Genomic DNA, 19,223 nt, shown 5'->3' on the forward strand with positions numbered 1-19,223 from the left:
GCCCAGGGCTTGCATCACCCACACACTGCAGTGGGACAGCTGACATATCCAGCTCCTCGAGGATCTCGCTTCAGGAATCTACTTTCTGGCTCTTGCGGGGATGGAACGTAAATCTGGAGGCTGGCAAGCAAAAAACTCCAGGTTTAACCAGCAAAAAAACAACTATTAATTAAGGAGAATAGTTGTGGTTGTAGAAGGATGTCAGGGAATCCAACTGAGAGAAAGCAGAAGCAGGGTTAAAACTGCCCAGGCAGAACCATTTATTGCATCCAGAGTGAAGAGCAAGTGCAGATGTGTCCAGCCAGGCTCCAGGTGCAGAGAAGACCCTTTAAACAGTATATTGTGATTTTGAGGAGGATGACAGACTTGGACCAAAGCACAATCCCATGTTCAAGATATTTAAAAAAAAAGAAACCCTAAAAAGTAAATTTAAATGAAACTCATGTGAATATTTGCCACTGCTCTGAAATCCCTCTTCCTGCTACAGCTTTGTCCATGCAGCCTCAACCACAGTCCCTGTCAAATGAAGATATAGAATAACAGCACAGCTACTGTTCTTATCTGAGGAAGTCAGTCTTGGCATCAAACCTGGCACTAAGAGACAGAATTATTTTATTTTCTCAGAGAGAAGAAGTGCTGGTATCACTGTCAGATACACAACAGCAGAACCACAGAAAGGGTGGCTGGGGAGAGACCTCAGGTTGTCATTTAGTCCTCCCACACAAAGCCAGCTGTCACCAGGGCTTGCCCAGGCCAGCAGTGCCTCAGTTCAGCCAACTCCTGAAAACATTCAAGCTTTGAGTGACCTGTCCTAGTGTGGCTCTGCCCTCCCCACACACCTTGTGCTGGCAGCTCATCTTCATACACACCTTTGCCTTCCTTATACACTCCAGAATTTCACTGTAGCCCAGTTTTGAGGGGCAATTACACTGCAAGAGAGTGAATCTAATGGCTGAAGTATAACTTGTGGTGTACAGAGGTTAGTACTGGGGCACTGAGAAATGAAATGACTCTCCTAAAAGGTCCCAGCACATTACAGAGGCAGGACCCTGACACTTCAGGGTCCAAGTCACCACCTGCAGACATGTAAACTGCATTAATGCCAACCAAATCAGCCAAGAAATCCATATGAGGGAGATTTGCTAAATATTTGGGGGTTACATGTCTTTTGTGTGATCATTATCAACGCAGAGATCCCAAAGGAGTCAGCAGATATTGTTCTTACTCAAAAGATGAGGAAGAGTTGCAAGAAGATTAAATGTGTGCCTTGAGCAGTGACTAACTGGGCCTTTCTCAGTGCAGTGGCTCTGGCTCTGTTTATTTGGGCTCAATAGCATGATATTCAGCCCAAAAATGGGTTCTGTGATCCTTAACATTTTCATGGAACTCAATTTCAGCTTGGCTTCCTGTTGACTGCCAGAGGAATTGCTGCTTCCCATGGAACACCACTGTCTTCATGGTGCTGACATCTCGGACCTGCAGGAAGGAAGACCAAACCATTTTATCTCAGCAGGCTACAAATGAAATAAATACCTAAAAAATACTGGAGACTTCCAAATTGGTCACTCGGGGAAAAGAAGAAAGACAGTAGATATCAGGAGTTCTCATTCCCATCTACATTTAGCCAACAGAGAGCAGAGTCCCTGATTTGTGACTGAGCTGTGCATCTGGGTGGGAAGCTCTCAAGGAGAAGGGTTTGTTCCCATCCAAACCACTGCTCTGAGGTTCCTGACTGCTCACCAGGATGTAGTTGAAGAGTGTTTGGTTGCCCTCAGGGCCCAGGTCTGTGCTCAGGGCGCGGATTGAGATTCGCTGCCGCGGAGCCACCGTGATGAAAGTCCGACACACCACCTCCTGCCTCTGCTCAGGGTTCACTATTTCACCCTGGGGGCCAAACAGCTGCTGGTCACAGTCTGACAGGGCAAAGGGAGAAGAGAAAATGGTTTAGAGAAGTTTCCAGCATCTCCAAGGAAGGAGTAATTTAAATTAAACACAGGCAGAACAGATTCTCTAAGGATTTCAATCTGGGAATCTCCAAACAGCAAACACCTGTAGGGGGTTTGCCTTTAAAACAAAGGGGCAATCCACAATTAATACTAATTCCAACACTCCTCAAGAAGGACCTTACTAGTTTCTAAAAGTGAAGCAAGGTTTCCACAGATTTCCATAGGCAACCACCATTCACACAACTCTGTGGGCCTTAATCTAAAGCAACAGCAAAACTTTCAGTACAGTACCTTGGTAATATTTTTTCGTTGCAGCTCTGCTGTTGTACTGCAGAATGACCCCGTTTCCTGGCAGCACAACTCGCTGTTTCACAATCAGTGTGTTGGTTCTGGAATTTATCAGTGACAGAGTGAGCTTCCTGCAGCCTGTCCTCCACATCATTCGCCCAGAGAACAGCAGGACCTCACCTGGAACGGATGAGCACAGGGCCTAGAAACACTTTTTCTTGAAGCAAAAGCCACAGTCGATCTCATCCAGGCCTGGAATCGAGTAATTTCTGCATCTTGTTTCTATCTTATCAAAATCTGTCATGAGAACAGCCCAGTTAGCTAATCTAACTGTGCTGATTCCAGCTAGAGGGTATATCAGAGTTTTCTAACAGGCCAAAGCAAGCAGCTTCTTTAACCCCTTTAAACTCCTCTCATCTCATCTCCACCAACAAAACAGCTAAGAAGCCATTGTGTGAGGGGAGGACCAAGCAGCATCTTCATTTTGCTCCATCTGGCAACAACTTGGTGCAACAGGAAAGCTCAGTAAAACAGTTTCAGAGATTCCACAGGCTCTGAGGCAGCCAGGACCTTTGAGAGCACCAAAAGAGGTGCAGCTCTGCCCAAGGGCCAGGCTGGATCCCAGATCCCCAGGCAGTACCTGCAGTGCAGTTGAGGGAGCTCTCCAGGATGGTCACTGAGATCTCCTCCCGCAGGGGACGCCCAATTGTCACCGTGCAGTCCCTGCTCTCCACCCCTGTCATGTTGATGATCCCAGAGGCATTGAGAAAGAGGTTTCCACAGACACCTGGGCAGCAGAGACAGGTGAGAAATACACCCAGGAGGAACTACAGCTGCAGGAAAAAAGCCATTCCCTCTGTGGCACAATGAACAGGTGAATGCACACCTGGGCAAAGCATGGGAAGAGTCACAGAATCCCAGAATATCCTGAGTTGGAAGGGACCCACAAGGACCATGGAGTCCAACTCCTGGCCCTGCACAGGACTACTCCAGGAATTATATCAGAGTATTGTCCAAACACCCCCTGAAGTCTTGAGCTGCTGTCCCATGGGCTCCCGAGTCAGAAGAATTTTGGGAAGCAAGTCACTGTTCCTAGCTCAGGTAACATGGACATGCTGGAACAGCAGGTTTTCCCTCCCAACCAGATGCATTCCCTCCATTCTCCTGTCCCTGAGTGGCAGCAAGATCCCCACAGCCCAGCTCCATGCAGGAAGCATCTCTTGGCAGTGTCCTCCTCACCTCCACCATGCTCTGTCTGCTCCCGAGGCCCAGCAGACAGAGGCACATCCAGCTCCTTGTGTCTGTGCTCAGTGGCAGCTGTGGCTGTTGTCAGGCGTGGGGCTGATGTCACTGGCTGCAGCTGTGCCCCAGGGGGGGACAGGGTCCCCTCCTGCTCAGGACAGGGCCCTGCAGAGCAGCCACGCACCACGACGGCCTTGGGGAAGCGCCGGCAGAAAAGGGGATTCACGGGCTTGTGGGTCAGAGAGCTGAGGCAGAAATCCTGCCTGGTCTGAATGCCATTCCCACAGGAGGTTGAACACTGCAGAGGGAGAAACCCACAGGCCTTTATCCCTGAATTTCAGTTGGTATTTGGAAATAAATGCATCAACAGGCTCAGGTATGATTTTTGGGGGATTCACTGCTGCTTTTCTACCACTTGCCCTGTCAGTGCTCTTGTTCTATCAGCTATAAGATGCCCCACCTTCCAGGGGATCTTCCAAACTATCTATTTAAATTGCAGAACCACTTCCTTAAAAAAAAAAAAAAAAAAAATCCCAAAATATCTGCATTCCAGGAGAAAACATGCCAAAACCATTTCTAAGCTGCAGCCAAAACTTTAGCTGAGGAAGGTGGGAAGCAAACCTACGGCTGTTAAACACAGGGCAGTGGAAAGGATGGAAAACATCCTTGGAAACAGTTTAGCATTTCTGTGGGAAGCCAATAGACAAGGCAGAAGGTGTATTTCTCCCCTCTGGCCTTCAGGGAAGGGAAGAGCTGTAAAAATGCTGCATCTGAAGGGGAGCAGGTACCTCTGACCAGTCGCTGAAACTCCACTCATAAGAGCACACTCGGATGACACAGGGGACACTGGTGAGGGGCTTCTCTGCCACAGGGCACAAATGTTCCTCCTGCAAGACCTCCTGGCCATGGAGGATTTGCACACAGGTGACCAGCTGCACTGCTAAGCCCATCCCACAGCTGGAGGAACAGGGCCCAGCTGGGGTTACCTTCCACCTGACAGCAGCGAGGAGAAAAATGAGTTAGTGATGAATCCCCACCCTCTGTCTCACTGCAGAAAATGCACTGCAGCTCCCTCACCCTTCCTCCTTCTTCACCCTCTGCCTCACACGGTCTATGATACTTGGGATGCAGCCTGGAGCAGGTTTGGAGTTGGATACAGAGGGCATTTCCATGTTGCCAAGAGCCCACAGACTCCAAATCCACACAGAGTCTTACTCTGTGTCCATCACTGCCCTGCCCAGGGTGTCACACACAGGCTTAACTGCAGAAACAATCTTATCTCCCTCCAAAACACACACCACTGAACTCTCAAATCAGGATCAGACCCAGAGGCCCTGGGAGTGGCATCCTGTAAAAAAAGTTCCGGTAGCTTTGCAGTCCCACAGCAAACACGGCAGGGCAAGCTCATCACAAATCCTAAGGAAAGTACAATCCATTTCCTTCAGTTTTCATGCAGCTATTCCAGATTCTGAGAGTATTTAATTCTTGCTACTTTCCTTGATGCTATGTGGGAACTGCACAGCTGGCACATGTGTCACCACCTTTTGCAGCCACGGATTTGTTCCTACTTCCCCAGAGTAATAAGGGATGGAGAGGTTTTCAGTTTTTCTCTGGACTCACACTCTGAGGACCACACTGATTTATGCCTGAGATCTACCAACCCAGGAAAGACTCTGAGTTTGGTGATATGGAGCAGTGCTACAGTTTTTTGCAGCTGGTTGTGCTTCCAAAAGAAGGGGAAAGTAGCCTGAGCCTTCCTTTATCATGTCCCTGGAGACACAGAGAGAAAGGAAAGACCCCTGACTGGCTCAGTGTCTCTTGGTAACTGCTTTACCTTGGTGGGCAGGGGTTGAGGTCACAGACTTCCACCCTGCTCTCTGGCTTTGGCACTGGCTGGCAGTTTTCCTCCTGGGTTTCTTCTCTGGTGTCAAAAGCCACACAAACATAGTGCAGCTGAGTCTTACCTAGGAAGGGAAGCAATGCATGGTTTGTGTGCAAAGGTGGAAAGGAAGTCACCTGTGTGTACAAAACAAGCAAACTCTGCCCAAGTCACACTTCCTGCGCTCATCCCCCACCTCTTAAGCACAGCAGCAGCCAGACCACCTTCCAAATTATTCTTAGCCAGACCCTGTTGCCTCTTAAAAAAAAATTGTGATCACAGCTATACTTAGAACTGTAGAGGGGGAAAGACCATGTGGGCCCCGAGGTTCCCAGGCACTGAACTCACACCTACAGCCAAGCAGCATTTCCCTGCAGCACTGAAAGGTCTCACCTCTACCACAGGAGACAGAGCACTCCCCAGCTACAGGGCTCCAGACATACACAGTCCGATTCTCCAGCTGGATATGCCCAAGTGACTCCAGAGGCTGCAGTAAGTGTGCATCTTCCTCCTCAGAACAGAGCAAAAAACAGCTGTCCTGAACAAACCAGCACTATGAACTGAGGAATCCAGCATGATTTAAGAGGGATGGAGCTGTCTGAAGTGACAGAATGAACCTTTAACTGGGCAGAGCAACGGTTTAAAGCACCCTCCAGGCTCCAGTAGTAAGCTGGTGGCTCTTAACTGGTGGATAAAAGTGCAAAGCTCCCAGTGAGGCTCCTGAAATCAGCCCAACTCACTTTGTCCCAGCCCAAAGGGCAGACATTGACCACACATGGCACAAGGGAGAGAGGTTTTTCTTCTGCTGGGCACAAGCTGTCATCCACCACAGTCTCCAATCCATCCTGGAACTGCACACAGGTCAGGTTCTGCTGAGCAACTCCAGTCCCACAGACAGCAGAGCATTCATCTCTCTGAGACATCTTCCACCTAAATGGGAGGCAATTGCATCACTCTGTCTCCCATCTGCATCCTGGGGGTTTATTACTCCAGCCACTGATTACAGAAATGGGTCATGCAGACTATTCAGCTTCTCTGTTTCAAAAGCCCTGTCTGGATGTGATCGAGAGGACAATCTAAGTCCTTTCACTGACAGCTCTCAAGGACTAAAAGAACCTAGGCTAAGGAGATATAATTCACAGTGTAATCACTTTTGATTGAACACTAAAATGTCTATGAGGGCAATGTCTGGTCAGGCTTGGCCCTTGATCCTCTTTCCAGAATAATTAACACAACGGTTGACTCTCTTTGTTGGCACCACCTTGGAAAGGCTATGAGAAGTATCTTTTTCTAGCCATGACCTCATAATATCATTTAGTAGACTACTATAAAAAATTGGAATGACTATTTCCCATTCCTCAGTTACCTCATGGGACTAGGAAAGACAGAGCACAGTTTGGGATCTGCTACACCATTCCAATTAGGAGGAAACTACTTCATACCTCTCTTTTTTGCCACCTTGCACAACACAAATGCAGAGCCTGGGTTAACTGCCACAGAAAAGGGAAGCAGGAGTTCAGCTGAGCTCCCAGGAACACCAACCTGTAGAGGCATGGCTCCATGGCACAGGGCTTGTGCTCTGGGAGGGGCTGGGGCAAATCCAGACACCACTGATCCTCTGTTACTGCATTCTTGGTCTGATCAAAGCACTCATAAGCCACTGCTCGCACCCCTGGCATACAAAAGGAAAAGGAATTGAAGTTATAAGCAAAGGGAAGAACTCACCTCTGTTATGGCAGGAAGATGCAGTGATTTTGCTTTACTCAATCACCTGTGTGAGAAAATGGGGTTTGTGCAGATTTCCTGCAAACACACAAACCCCTTCTCAGTGATACAACCTCCCTCAAGAGTCTTCAAGTGATTTTCCAAGGTGAGCACCCCAGCAGAGGAGAAGTCTGATTGATAATCCACTGCCAAAATGGAAAGATTGCTCTAAACTGGCTGTTTGAAAGGACAGGGATATCCATCATAATTTGGAATAAATTACTTCTAATGACCTGACTGATGAGGGACAGCAAATAAGCTCTAGGAGGGAGCTGGTTTTAAATGCCATTGTGCAGAACTAAGCAGGTAATATCACACAGCCTTTGTGCTCAGACAGCACTGTGCCAACCTCCTCAAAGGGATCATCAACAGCCAAAACCAGACTAGAGGTACTGGCAGAGAAACTGGAGACTTTCAGTGCCTGCAGCAGGCAAGGAATGAAATATTCATAAGCTACAGCTATAAAAAAGATTTTTAACAATAATGAACCTAAAAGGCTAAGCAGATGAAAAGTTAAACTCAGAGAAATTACAAGCAAAGCTACAAGGAGTCTCCTTTCAGTGAATGGGCTGCATACAAGGAGAGCCAGGCATTCCTGAATCTCAAGCAGCATGACCCTGAGCAGCAGATGTCCAGAATCAATCAGCAGCCTCATCTCTGCTCTACCCTCCTTGTTTTCAAATAATGACTATTGCTAAGGAGGGCCTGTGCATCACTTTCAGCTCTCAAGGTGCAATTTCAGCTCAGATTCTCAACTTTCTGTTATTTTAAGTCCCGAAATTCTCATTTTTTTCTGTTTGTGGCTGCATCAGCTAGAGGCTCTGGAGCATTTTGAGTTCTTCACTTCAGGGTTTCAGCAATCAGCTCACCTGGGGGATTTGCTGGAGAAAAGCTCTCCAGGCATAACTAGTTGCATAGATTGACTCCCATAAATATTCATTAATGCATTTTCTAAATCCTTGTCACAGAAGTCTTGAGAGGCCTGACAGTGTCATCTGAATTATCTGGTAAACAAGATGTCAGACCATTTATCAGAGTGAACTGTTACAATCTGCATTATGATTCCTTTAGGGAGACAGAAAGGATTAGCCATGGCACAGGAATAGAATTCTAAGAAGGTCGTTTCATAATTAGCTCTGAGGCTTTAGTTAGACACCAGATACCCCTTTGGTCTCAGACTTGTGATGTTTAGCCAACTTCAAATTACAGTCTTCAATAACTTTGAAAAATCTGAGAAAATTATTTAGTCTTCAAACCAAGAGTTCAGTTAAAACCTATTTAAAAATCCTCTCCATGATCAAAGATTTTCAGTATCATTTTGATGATTCAGCTCATTTGCTGATTTGCTAATTTAATTCCAAAGCTCCACCACTTTTTATCTTTGGTTCAGTTTAACGCTGGCAACTGCAGCAATCACTTCCAGCAATCTGCTTTTAAATTCAGTCCAGACTAAGCCAGAAATCTCCACAAAAAGTAAAGACTGAGTCCTGCTGCCTCACCTTCCCCACAGGTCACTGAACAAGGGCCCTGCTGAGGAATCCACAGGTAGGTCAGGTTCTCCCTGGGGACAAAGTAGCTGAAGGTGATGTCTGGGTTGGTGGCATTGCCATATTCTTTTGTGTACCTCCTGTAGACCTGGGGAAGGAAAAACTGTGGTCAATGCACAAGAAAATTTGGATTTATTTCTTAGGCTGGAGGAAGGAGAAGCCAGTCCCCCTTTTGTCCATCCAACCCTGAGCCTCACTGCAATGCCTCTGCTCTTGCCAGATGCAGTCAGAGCATTTACCCTGTGAATTCTGAGCACTGAAAATGATTTAGAGAAGCAGAAGGTTTAACTCAGTGTGGTTTTTCCACACACAGTCACCCCCAGACCTGCAGGAACCCTGTGGGCAGCCAATCCCTAGCCATCCCCCAAAAAAGCAATACTATCCCTCTTCAGTGAACAGCATCTCCCCAAAGTCACCTGAACCCACCACACCTGCATTCTGCAGCAGAGCCACACAAACCTGCCCACTTCTGACTGGCCTCCTTCCACCTCTGCTGCTTTAATTTACCTGTATCTCAATTTCTTCTTGTGTTGGCCCATCCACATGGATCTCCTCCAGGCTTGGCAGGTTGTCCTTGGTGAGGAACACTTGGTATTTGATCTGGCTGTCCTCCAGAGCTGACGGGTAGGTGACATTCTGGGAGATCTTTCCTTTTCCAGCCACCACGTACTCTCCTTTCACCTTCACAGCTGGAGAAGCCAGAGCAGCAGTGAGGTTAGGAGACGTGATGTGGTCACCAGGATCCCCTGGTGCTCCTCTCCTTTTCACTCCACTCACCCAGGTGTGTGAAGAGAGGCCTCCTGTTGGCAACGTGCACCGAGGTGGTGTTGTAGGGCAGGGACAGAAATGTCACATACTCTGGAAGGATGGAAAGGAGGGAGATGTGGTCACCTTCCACCACTGAACCTCTCTGGGAAAGGCTGGGGATTGCAGCTCAACTCCTGAACTCACACTGAGCCTACTCCCTGACTTGAACCAGTGATGGTGATAGAGCAAACAGAAGTGAGCTGGATTCTGTGTCCTGTTCTCACCTTTCCTTTGTTCTTTTGACGTTCTCTGCTAATAGCTCTAGGTGTGACTGCAAGAGCCAGAGCTGTTCCCAAATGTAACATCTTAGGAAGTGTGGACAACACTCTCAAGGACATGGTGGGATTCTTGGGGCTGCCCTGTTGCAGGGCCAGGAGTTGGATCCAGTGATCTGTGGATCCCTTCCAACTCAGGATATTTATGATTCTATGATCTGATACCACCCCCAACTCCCAGTAATTTGCTGGACTTCTCAAACAGTCACATTTCTGATCCATCTCCAGAGAATTATGACAAAAAAAGGCATTCTGCCTACACAACAGCTACCTCCCTCTGCACTGGACCACCCACAATCCATCTCCAAAACCTCCACAAAATAAAACCAAGCAGGACAAGGAAGAAGTCACATACAGAAGATTGTGAACACTGACTCTGCACACAGACAGCCCCACAATGCAGAGCCTGAGGGGGAGGGCCACACACCTTTAGCTTTTCCTTCTGTGTAGGATCCACTCACTTTGGTGCAAGTGGAGTTATCACCCCCACAGACCTTGCAGGGATCCATGACCTTCCTGGAGCCCATCTGGCCGTCACACCCAAATGCCTGAGCAGAGGGGAGAGTCTGTCTGAGAAAACAAGTGAGCAAAAGCAGCATTGCCTGCATTCCTGAAACTGCCTTTCCACTTGTAATTTGGATTTAGGAAGACAACAGAGAAAAAGATGCATTTTGTACATAGATCTAGCCCTGGGCAGCAGCGTGCAAAGCCAGGGACTGGGAGGTCTTAGCTGAGAGCACAACTTTCAGGAACTGTGACATTTTCTTTCCCACAAGAAGCAGCCCAAAAAAGATCTCTCCTGTGACCTAAACCCAAAGCTCTGTGCTCTCTTCTACAAACTCCTTCTGGAGGGAGGGAGGAAAAAGCAAAAACCCAGGAGAACAGTAAACATGAATGGCAGGTTCTGGAGGAATCTTTAGCTCCCCAGACTCCAAAGCCAAACCTAGCTCACATCCTTCAGCCCCGTGGAACTCAGAGGAGAGATTCTATCCCCATTCCCACGAACAAGACTAATTTACACAAAGCTACAGGAGGATCTCAGCAGGCTTAACAGCAAAACATGTGCAACTGCTGAATTTATGCTGGAGGCACTGATCCCAGGCTTTGGAAGCTGCCATAACATGCATATTTATCACTGCTGCCAATAAAACAGCCAAAATCAGAGCAGGTTGTGCCTACACCCTCTGCTGTTCATGGGGGGAAACACTTCACAGGACATGGTGAGCACGAGGATAATGAGAAAAACATAAAATTTACAAGGAGTATTCTGGGAATGTAAAGAAACAACAGCAAACATCCACCCGGCTCAGCACTGAGCAGTTCCTAAAACGCAGACAGCGCGGGGGAGTTGTGTCCAAGGTCATCGGAAAAGAATGCCTTCCTCAGGTCCAACCCAGAAAAAAAAAACTCCAGAAGTCATACTTCAGTTTTCATCAGTGATACTCCAAAAATCAGATCTGTGGACTTGTGATTCCCAGGTTTTGCTCCTTATCTTGCCACTGACTCAGTGATTCAAGTCATGTAACTTCCCTCCGAGACAGTCAGCATTTTATGGGGCTAATTACAGCAGGCAAACTGAGCAGCTAATGATGTCTCCTCCACCAACACATAAACCAATTGCTTCTCGGATTAGGGATGAATAGCCCTGTGTGTTTACTACATAATTAGCAGAATGTCTTATCTAGAGGGCATTGGCATTGGATGCACAGACAGAACAGTAGATTTTTGGACTCCATCCAACACACCAAGAACAAAACTCTCTTCTGAGAAAAGCTCTCTCTGTTGTTGGGGACACTGTGTTCTTTCCTAGCATGATTTCCCCTGGCTCCTTTGGTGCAGATCACCTGTCAGGGGTTCACCTGGATTCCCCAGCCACTTACTCTGCATCTCCCCATCACACAGAGATGGAGATCCCCGTGGTGCTCCGTGTCATCCTGCTCACACCTGGTTCCATCCAGGAAACTCTCCCCGCGGCTCACCATGAACTCCTTCCCCACAGCCCTGCACATGTGCTTGCACAGCAGGTCCCCTGGAGCAGGCAGGCACAAGGAAGGAGTTACTCTCTCAGGAAGGCACGTGGCTGCCCATCAAGCAATGGGAAGAAACCCAGAGAGGTTGTGGACAGGATGGGAACATCCCTGGGAGTGTCCAAGGCCAGGCTGGACAGGGCTTGGAGCAACCTGGGACAGTGAAAGGTGTCCCTGCTCATTGCTGGGGCTGGAATGGGATGAGTTTTAAGGTCCCTTCCAACCCAAATCATTCTGGGATCCTATGATCTGTCAGAGAGTACCCAGGCTTCATGTAAGAATTAAAACACTCAGTGAAACAGGCTTTTAACTCCACACTACAGACAAGTCCAGGAGCACTCCCTGCAAAAACTGAGGTTTCAGACATTCCTTACCTTTGGCAAAGCCAACAGCAGAAGTCCAGGTATAAAAGGATGGTGTTTCTACATCAAGATACAGTGGCTTCAGATTTGATGCTGCACATTGCTCAGTCATGAAGTCCTGCTGGGTCATCAGACAGGCCTGGATCCCAGAGAGATTGTGTGTGTGAGGAAAGGAAGTGACTGAGTACAGGATCCCAAGCAGCATTTAACCCTCTAGCTAAAGGCAAAATGCAGGGGCTGGTAGGTAAAACACCCAAACAACTGCAAAGAAAGAACAGCACTGTAAAGGGAGGCTGCAGGATATGCAAAGAATTGTGCTTGGTAGCTGGTATCTTTGCTATTTATACAAAACAAATAAGGACAACAGGAAAGAATACAACCAAGTCTCTCTGAAAAAAACTATCATAGTGAGTCAGTATTTTCTCAGCATCTGTCCTGCTATGGGTGAAAACAGAAAATTCTTCACTACATGTGAACAATGCTACTAAATAATCCTGCTGCCCTCAGTGGCACCAGTACCTCTCCTGGACACCAGATCTTTAATCCTCCTTGCCAGGGCAGCCCTCAAAGTGTCAAGCAGTGTTCAGACAGAAGTTCAGCTGACGCTGAGCTCCATTACCTGCGTATTGCACATCTCTGCTTGCACGCTGGCACCGTGGCACTCCTGCCCCCCAAAAGCAGGCCTGGAAACGACAGAATTCCTCAACAGAGGCAGGTTTGTCCCAAGCAAAGAGGAAAGCTCAGCCCCAAGGCCCTGAGAACAGCCAGGTCCCCACATCTCACCTGGGGTTGTTACAGAAGCGCTGCCTCACCACGACCCCACCGCCGCAGCTGCGGGAGCAGGGGGACAGGGGGCTCCAGGCAGACCAGTGCCCATGGACCACAGCCATGGGGTTCAGTTCCTCCAGAGAGCTGCACTGACCCTTGGAGCACCACTAGGAGCAAGAACACACACAGCTGGCAGCAAGGCTGGGATCTAAAAGGTTGGCACAAGTCACCAGTCCCCATCCTTGGCAGGACAGTAACAGAGAATCCCAAAGTGAATGAGGCACCTTCTCACAAGAGTCCCATTCCCAGTTAGGGTCTAACATGAGGCTGGGCTCAAAGCAAAGAACAGGCAGGTCATTTCAAGCAGGAGAGCTCAGGGATCAGACTAGAGAACTGCAAGGCAGCTCCAGAGACACACACAAAATGGAAGGACCAAGATCAGGACAGAAGAGTACCAGTTTATGACTGGAGTGTCTGGCTTTAGCTCCCTGGCCAAGTGCCAGGCACCTCCCAGCCACTGACAAAGCTCTGCTGTCTGAGCTCCACAGCCCCCACACCCACTCCTGGTGGGAGCTTCCTTACCTTATTGATCCCACACTCAGTTCCATCCAGGAGGGGAACAAGAAGCCGAGTGCAGCTGGATTTGTCTGCTGGTTGCACATGGCATGAGAGGACTTTACAGATGTCCTGGTGTGACAAGAAAATCAGGGAGTTCAAGGAGTCAGGCTCAACAACATGACAGTTCCACAAGTTTAAATAGTGCATGTCCCAGGTATTCTCACAGCCATCTAACAATGCAAGTTCCCTCATTTTTCCTGCTATTGGGAAAAAGCTGTGGGCAAATCAAAAGAGCATCACTGCCAGCTGTAATGCTGCAAGATGATCAACTGAAGCAATTAAAGTTTCACCCACCTTAGTGTTTCCTCGTTAACAAAACATGTCCAGATGGCAGCTATTAAACACGCTGTGCTTCCCAGACAAAGGGATTTGAGCCGTGGCAGGGAAGCTGGAGGAACCCAGTGAACAAGAACTCCCCAAGGCAGGACCCTGGGTGGGTGCACCCAGCACTGCCAGGCCAGCTGTGCACAACAGCACCCAACTGTGCAAGCCTTACAGGAGATTTATGAGGAGGAAGGAGGTGATGGAGAGAAGGGAAACATTTCAAAAGCCTTGCCAAAAAACCCGTGGCAGAAAAGCACCTTCAATCCCTTCAGAATCAAAATGTCGCCAACCCCCTTTTCCCAAATTTTGCCTCCTGAACATCTCCCTGCTGCCCTTAGCAAGACAGACAAACTTTCTACCTACAACATTGCTGTCAGCAAAGGTGCAAGCTGTGGCCACACTGCCAAAGGCTATTTTACATTGCTCATCTGCTCCATAGTACAAGCCAGGCTTCCATCCCGGGATGCTGCCGTCCATGTCCGGCAGGTCATTCAAGCAGCTTGCTTGGCCTGTACTGATAGAAACATAAGGAATATCACTTTCCCAGCTGTGGGTAGTGAGGACAATGACATGTTTGCAAACTTGTGCTGAGTTTTGCTCTGGGAGTTGGCTGCTGCTTTCCCAGACAACACATGCTCGCTGTGGGCTGGGATGGATTTAGTTGCAGCAGCTGCCTGGAGATGCTCTCAGCTCCCTGCTGCTGGAGCTCTATCCCATTCCTGTCCTGCACCCAGCCAGCACACAGCAATGCCTGTCTGAGCCTGGATGCTCTGATGTTGTAAATAAAATGTGCAGGCTGAGTAGTGTCTGAGAAATCCAACACAGCCCAGGCACGTCAGGCACCAACCAAAGCCACTTCCAACTACATGAAGAAATTTAGTTTAACCTCAGCAACCAGTGCTAAAAAAGAAACAAACACCAAGCTTTTCAGTGTACTTCATTTTTCAATATTTTTTTTTTATTCTTTGAGTTTTTCTCTCCTAAGCTCCCAGCACAGGGAACTGAAGAACTCAACCATTCCTACCTGACAAGGGCCAGGAACTGTTCCCGACTGCACGGAGACCAGGTGAGGTCAATGCTGTTGTGGTTTCCTGCTGAGCCCATGATGTAACCACTGCTGCTGCACAGATTCCCCTCTCCATCGTGGGCAATTCCAAGGCTGTAACAGAAGCAGCACAGAGCCCTGAGGAGAAGAAACCCAGAGGCTGGATTCCCTCAGAGCTTCCCTTCCCTAAGCAAGGACTGAGCTCCCTCTGCAGCCTTTCCTTCTGCTGTTGTCACAACGGTTTTCTTCCCTCTTTGCAGCTTCTAATTGTCACAGAATACAGGAATGCAAGAAATGCAAGGAGATCTTTCAAAATAATCCATTACCCAAAGGTTTAGAATAATCCATGGGAAACTCCCTGTTATGTCAAGAGGTTCCTTTGCTTCTTTCCTTAACTAGGGGATGTTTTTACCTGAACAAAACACACTGGGCTGCTCTGGCAGTTTCCCACTGACCTGTGCCCAATCTCGTGGGCTATGGTGACTCCAAGGTCAAAGCCAGTGTCCTGGGTAATCACACAGCTCCAGAAGGAGGAGCAGACTCCCCCTAACTGAGTCACTCCACGAAGCTCCTTGTTCCCATCAGGCAACTCCAGGTCAAACCTAAAGTAAGGGAGACAGAGAGAGGAAAGAGCAAAGAACCCCCACAGCTAAAAAAGTCAGGTCTAGACATTTGGCTGAATTTATCTGAGCTTTCCTGGTCTAGCTTTGCCAGCTGTCTAACATTTCTTTTGACACATGGAGCTCCCTGGGGCAAGATGGCAGCAGTAAGGTCTCACCAGCAGCCACTGCTCAAAATTTATGATGATTCCTTGTTAAAAAATCCAAATGTGCTCAGACAAGCAGAACTGAATAAAATGACCTAATCCTATTCCCCCAGTCCCTCCCAGGGCAGGGAGGTTGAGCACCTGGTGATGTAGAGGACAATGTCAGCATGCTGGGGGTCAGAGTCGTTCTGGGGGTTCACCTTCTTGCTCCACTCACAGACACTGATGAGGGAGGAGGTGATGTTGGTTGTGATGTTCAGCTCTGCCTGGAGGGAAGGCACACGTTGGCACATTGCAAACAGCTTGGAGCTTGGACAACACTCAAACTCAGTCCTCTCCTTACCTCTGGTTCTCTCAAAACCAGCATTTGTATGAGGTGAACCCTGAAATGAGCCCCCAGTGAGGCATCTCTGAGCAGCTCTGCTCCCTGAGAAGAGACAGAAAGGATTCAGTAAAGAAGAGACCTTGGGGATTGCCATTCTCTGTTCCCTGGGCTGCACTCACTACAAAGGTAGCTACAACATTAACATATGCACTGAAAATGAGAATAAATCTGTCAAGAGATGAGAAGTGGTTAGATCTGTCAGATACTCTGAAGCAAAGAGAAGAATCTGCATGAAAAGTCTCACAGGGTAGAGTGAATGCTAAAGACTTTTCTGCAGTACACACACAGAAAATGCAAAGCCAAATGCTTAATAATAGCAAAGGGAGACATTTATGGAAATCCTGTAATAGAACTAGAACACTGAAATGTAAAATGCAAGATTAATTCAGTGGATTTAGCTCAATCCCACTGAAAGCAATGAGGTGAGAAAACCCTTTATCTGAGCTACAACATTAGTAATGAAGTTAAGAGCTACACTTTCTATTTGGGTTTTTAATCCTCTAAGATCTTCTTCTATTCAAGCAGCTCCTTGAACAAGGGAATTTTGGGAATTCTGTTCTCAGGGAAGCACAGGTAACCCCAACCACCCTGAGAGTACCCTCCTAGAGGTGCTGCCTGGGACACAGCCTGGACCCCAGTCTGGGACAGCATCCCAACCCCAGAGCTACTCACAATGTTCAGGTTGGCCAGGATGTATCGCTCAGTGTCCTCTTGGTGGAACAAGTAAACATCTGGCCCTGCCACCACCATCAGCTCCAGATGTTTGACAGCTCCCTCAGCCCTCTTCTGCAGGCGAGGAGGAGCCCACCCTGCTGGACAGCACAAAGGGACACAGGGAGTTCAAATGCACCACAAAAGGTCCTACAGATCCCCTCCCTTTTCCCAAAGGCTGGAAGAACACAGCTGGAAGTCCACTTCTCAAGGGTTTGCTCAGATTTCCCATTTCTGTTGGTTTGTTTCACCTGCTGGCAGCTTTAATAACACACCTGTGCTATCAAAATAACAACCACCCACATCAACCAGAGAGGTGAGAAACATTTTCAAGTCTACTTATGTATTTTTAGACACAATTTTTTCCTCTGAGCTCATGGAAGCAATCCCACCACCAGGAGACAACTTTTTCCAGCTGGGCTCCCTCTCTATGTCTGACCTCTTGCTGGCTTTGCCTCTCTTGCAGCACTTTTGAAGACAATGTGGGGTGTGGAGAAGCCAAGATCCTTCAGCAGAGCCACATCTTTGCTCCTGACTGGCCTGATGTGGATCTTCTCCTCACCCACAGCGACGACTCCTTGCTAAAGCAGAAAAAAATTCCACCTCTGAGTTATTCCAAAGACATTTGCTATCCATGGAGATAGTGTGGATGGTTCATACAGGTTTGGTGCATGAAGCTGCCACCCTCCAAAGGCTCCTGCAGCTCCTACTCACCAGCTGCCCTTCACAGTAGGTGACTCTGCTCGTGGCCCCAGGAGGCTGCAGGGCATTTCCACCTGCAAAGCAGCTCCCTGGGGATTTCTTCAGTAAAATCAAGGAAGAGTTCACCACCTGACTGCTCACAAAGGAGGAGGAAAGGAGAGCATGGTCCTCTAGAAATTCAAAGGTGTAGAGTTGGCCCCAGGCCTGGATGGAGCAATGCTGGACCCGACAGAGCCTCAGCTCAGAATGTTCTTCTTTGCAAGGGCAAGTTGGCTCAGCCACCACAAACTCAGGTACTGAAAGACATGAAATAAGACCAGAAGAAAGGAAACAGTTATGAGAAAGGAAAACCAATGTAAGGTCTATCTCCCTAGGAAAAATACTCTCCAAACGACAACTGGTGCTTCTTGGGGTCATGGTGTCAACAGTCAGAGAATTTCTGTGCTTTTGGGTATTCCAAAGTGAGGATAATCTGACTGGGAACACACAGCAGAAACTGGCACCTAATTTATTGGTGCTTTTGCTCTCTCAGTAAGGAGAACAGTTTATCTAACAAAGGCTGAGAGAGTTTCATTCCTGCAGATGTGAAGTGTTACTGAGTGGGAATTATCACAATCCAGAAAAAGACACTGGGATGAAGGTGAACTTCAAGGACACAATATGCTTCCTTTAGGGATTTGGGGTTTCAAAACGTATCTTTATTCTGAACTATCATCAATCCAGACCTGGTACCTGGTCATACAAATCTCTCTGTGCGTTTATTTAAAAATAAAAAAATCATTAACAAGGTTTTAAAGTTGCCCTTAGTCTAAAGCTTTAGTCAGAAAATCTGATAATCTTGTAGAAAAACATCAATACATAAATGTGCAAAGAGATTGAACATATCTCCTTCAGCAATTCTGGAATTCTGCCCCAGCTCTTCACTCTCACACTGAAACCTGGACTGTCTCACTTGCAGTGGGACTCAGAAACACCAAATGCTCGTCAGATCAGGGGTTGTTAGCAAGTGTTCTTAGCATTATCAAACACACAGGATTAGAAATCAACTGACAGATGCGTTCTAAACCGAAGGACTGAGCCCTGCATACCATCAGGCACTGAGCTGGTTCCAAAGTAAGACAAAACACCTTCTGCATCCAAAGCGCTGAGGAATTTCTGCAACAAGAAGAAGAGTTTCACATTTTTTTCACGAAAAACAAATGGATACGAGACTATCCCTTCACCGGACCTAACCTGGAAGGAACGCCAGCAAACAGCTCAACAATCCCAGTGCCAAATTCTCGTGGTTTAACTCCGCGCTAAGCCCGGGCTGCACAACAGCCACAGGGGAAACAGCTTTATCTCCGTGATTAGCGAGCTCGGACGGCGTTTGGCTTAGAAGAGACGACACGATTCTTCTTGGTTTTTTTTTTTAATCGTTTAGCTTTTCTTAGAAACACCCAATTGTTCCTGGAAGGGCTGTTCCGGAGGTCACACTCACCTCGGGGAGCGGCGGCCAGCACAGCCCCAGCGGGAGCATCACCAGCGCCCGCAGCGCCAAGCCCACCGTCATGCTGGACGAGCCGCGGACTGCGGGCCGAGCAGGGCGAGTTTTCGGCCCAAGGCATCACGTGGAGCGGAAGGGAAGAGGGAAAGCAGGCTCTGAGCAAACACGCTCTGAGCAAACACGCCGGCAGCGGGGGCGCGGGGGGCCGCGGCTGCACCGGCAGCTGGAGCGCGGCTGCCCTTGCGCAACGCCCGCCGTTCTCCAGGGTGTTCGCCAGCCCC

General features: G+C 48.2%; 1 protein-coding gene across 6 annotated transcripts; it reads right to left on the bottom strand.

The window, feature by feature from the left end:
• Window positions 1–231: 231 nt before the first annotated feature.
• ADAMTS13 (ADAM metallopeptidase with thrombospondin type 1 motif 13) lies at window positions 232–19,149 on the bottom strand. 6 transcript variants are annotated; one of them, XM_085076891.1, is made up of 29 exons: window positions 18,937–19,149; window positions 18,545–18,611; window positions 17,469–17,752; window positions 17,194–17,335; window positions 16,716–16,852; window positions 16,002–16,085; window positions 15,800–15,924; window positions 15,348–15,494; window positions 14,872–15,006; window positions 14,211–14,361; window positions 13,488–13,592; window positions 12,921–13,072; window positions 12,757–12,820; window positions 12,150–12,276; window positions 11,629–11,777; window positions 10,176–10,296; window positions 9,444–9,524; window positions 9,174–9,355; window positions 8,619–8,754; window positions 6,898–7,027; window positions 6,096–6,285; window positions 5,749–5,866; window positions 5,311–5,440; window positions 4,265–4,469; window positions 3,474–3,774; window positions 2,875–3,021; window positions 2,238–2,414; window positions 1,741–1,913; window positions 232–1,476 (listed from the first exon to the last, which is right to left on the bottom strand). In XM_085076891.1, exons 1-29 carry the CDS (start codon window positions 19,006–19,008, stop codon window positions 1,318–1,320), a joined length of 4,191 nt encoding a protein of 1,396 aa, XP_084933017.1. In that variant the 5' UTR covers window positions 19,009–19,149; the 3' UTR covers window positions 232–1,317. The 6 variants fall into 6 exon arrangements, 5 of the variants coding, with proteins under 5 accessions (XP_084933017.1, XP_084933018.1, XP_084933016.1 ...); XM_085076892.1 differs by having other exon boundaries at window positions 5,749–5,863; window positions 16,716–16,855; XM_085076890.1 differs by having other exon boundaries at window positions 16,716–16,855.
• Window positions 19,150–19,223: the final 74 nt, after the last annotated feature.

The sequence above is a fragment of the Lichenostomus cassidix genome, chromosome 17, assembly GCF_008360975.1.
Source record: "Lichenostomus cassidix isolate B80296 chromosome 17, HeHo_3.0, whole genome shotgun sequence".
NCBI lineage: Eukaryota > Metazoa > Chordata > Aves > Passeriformes > Meliphagidae > Lichenostomus > Lichenostomus cassidix.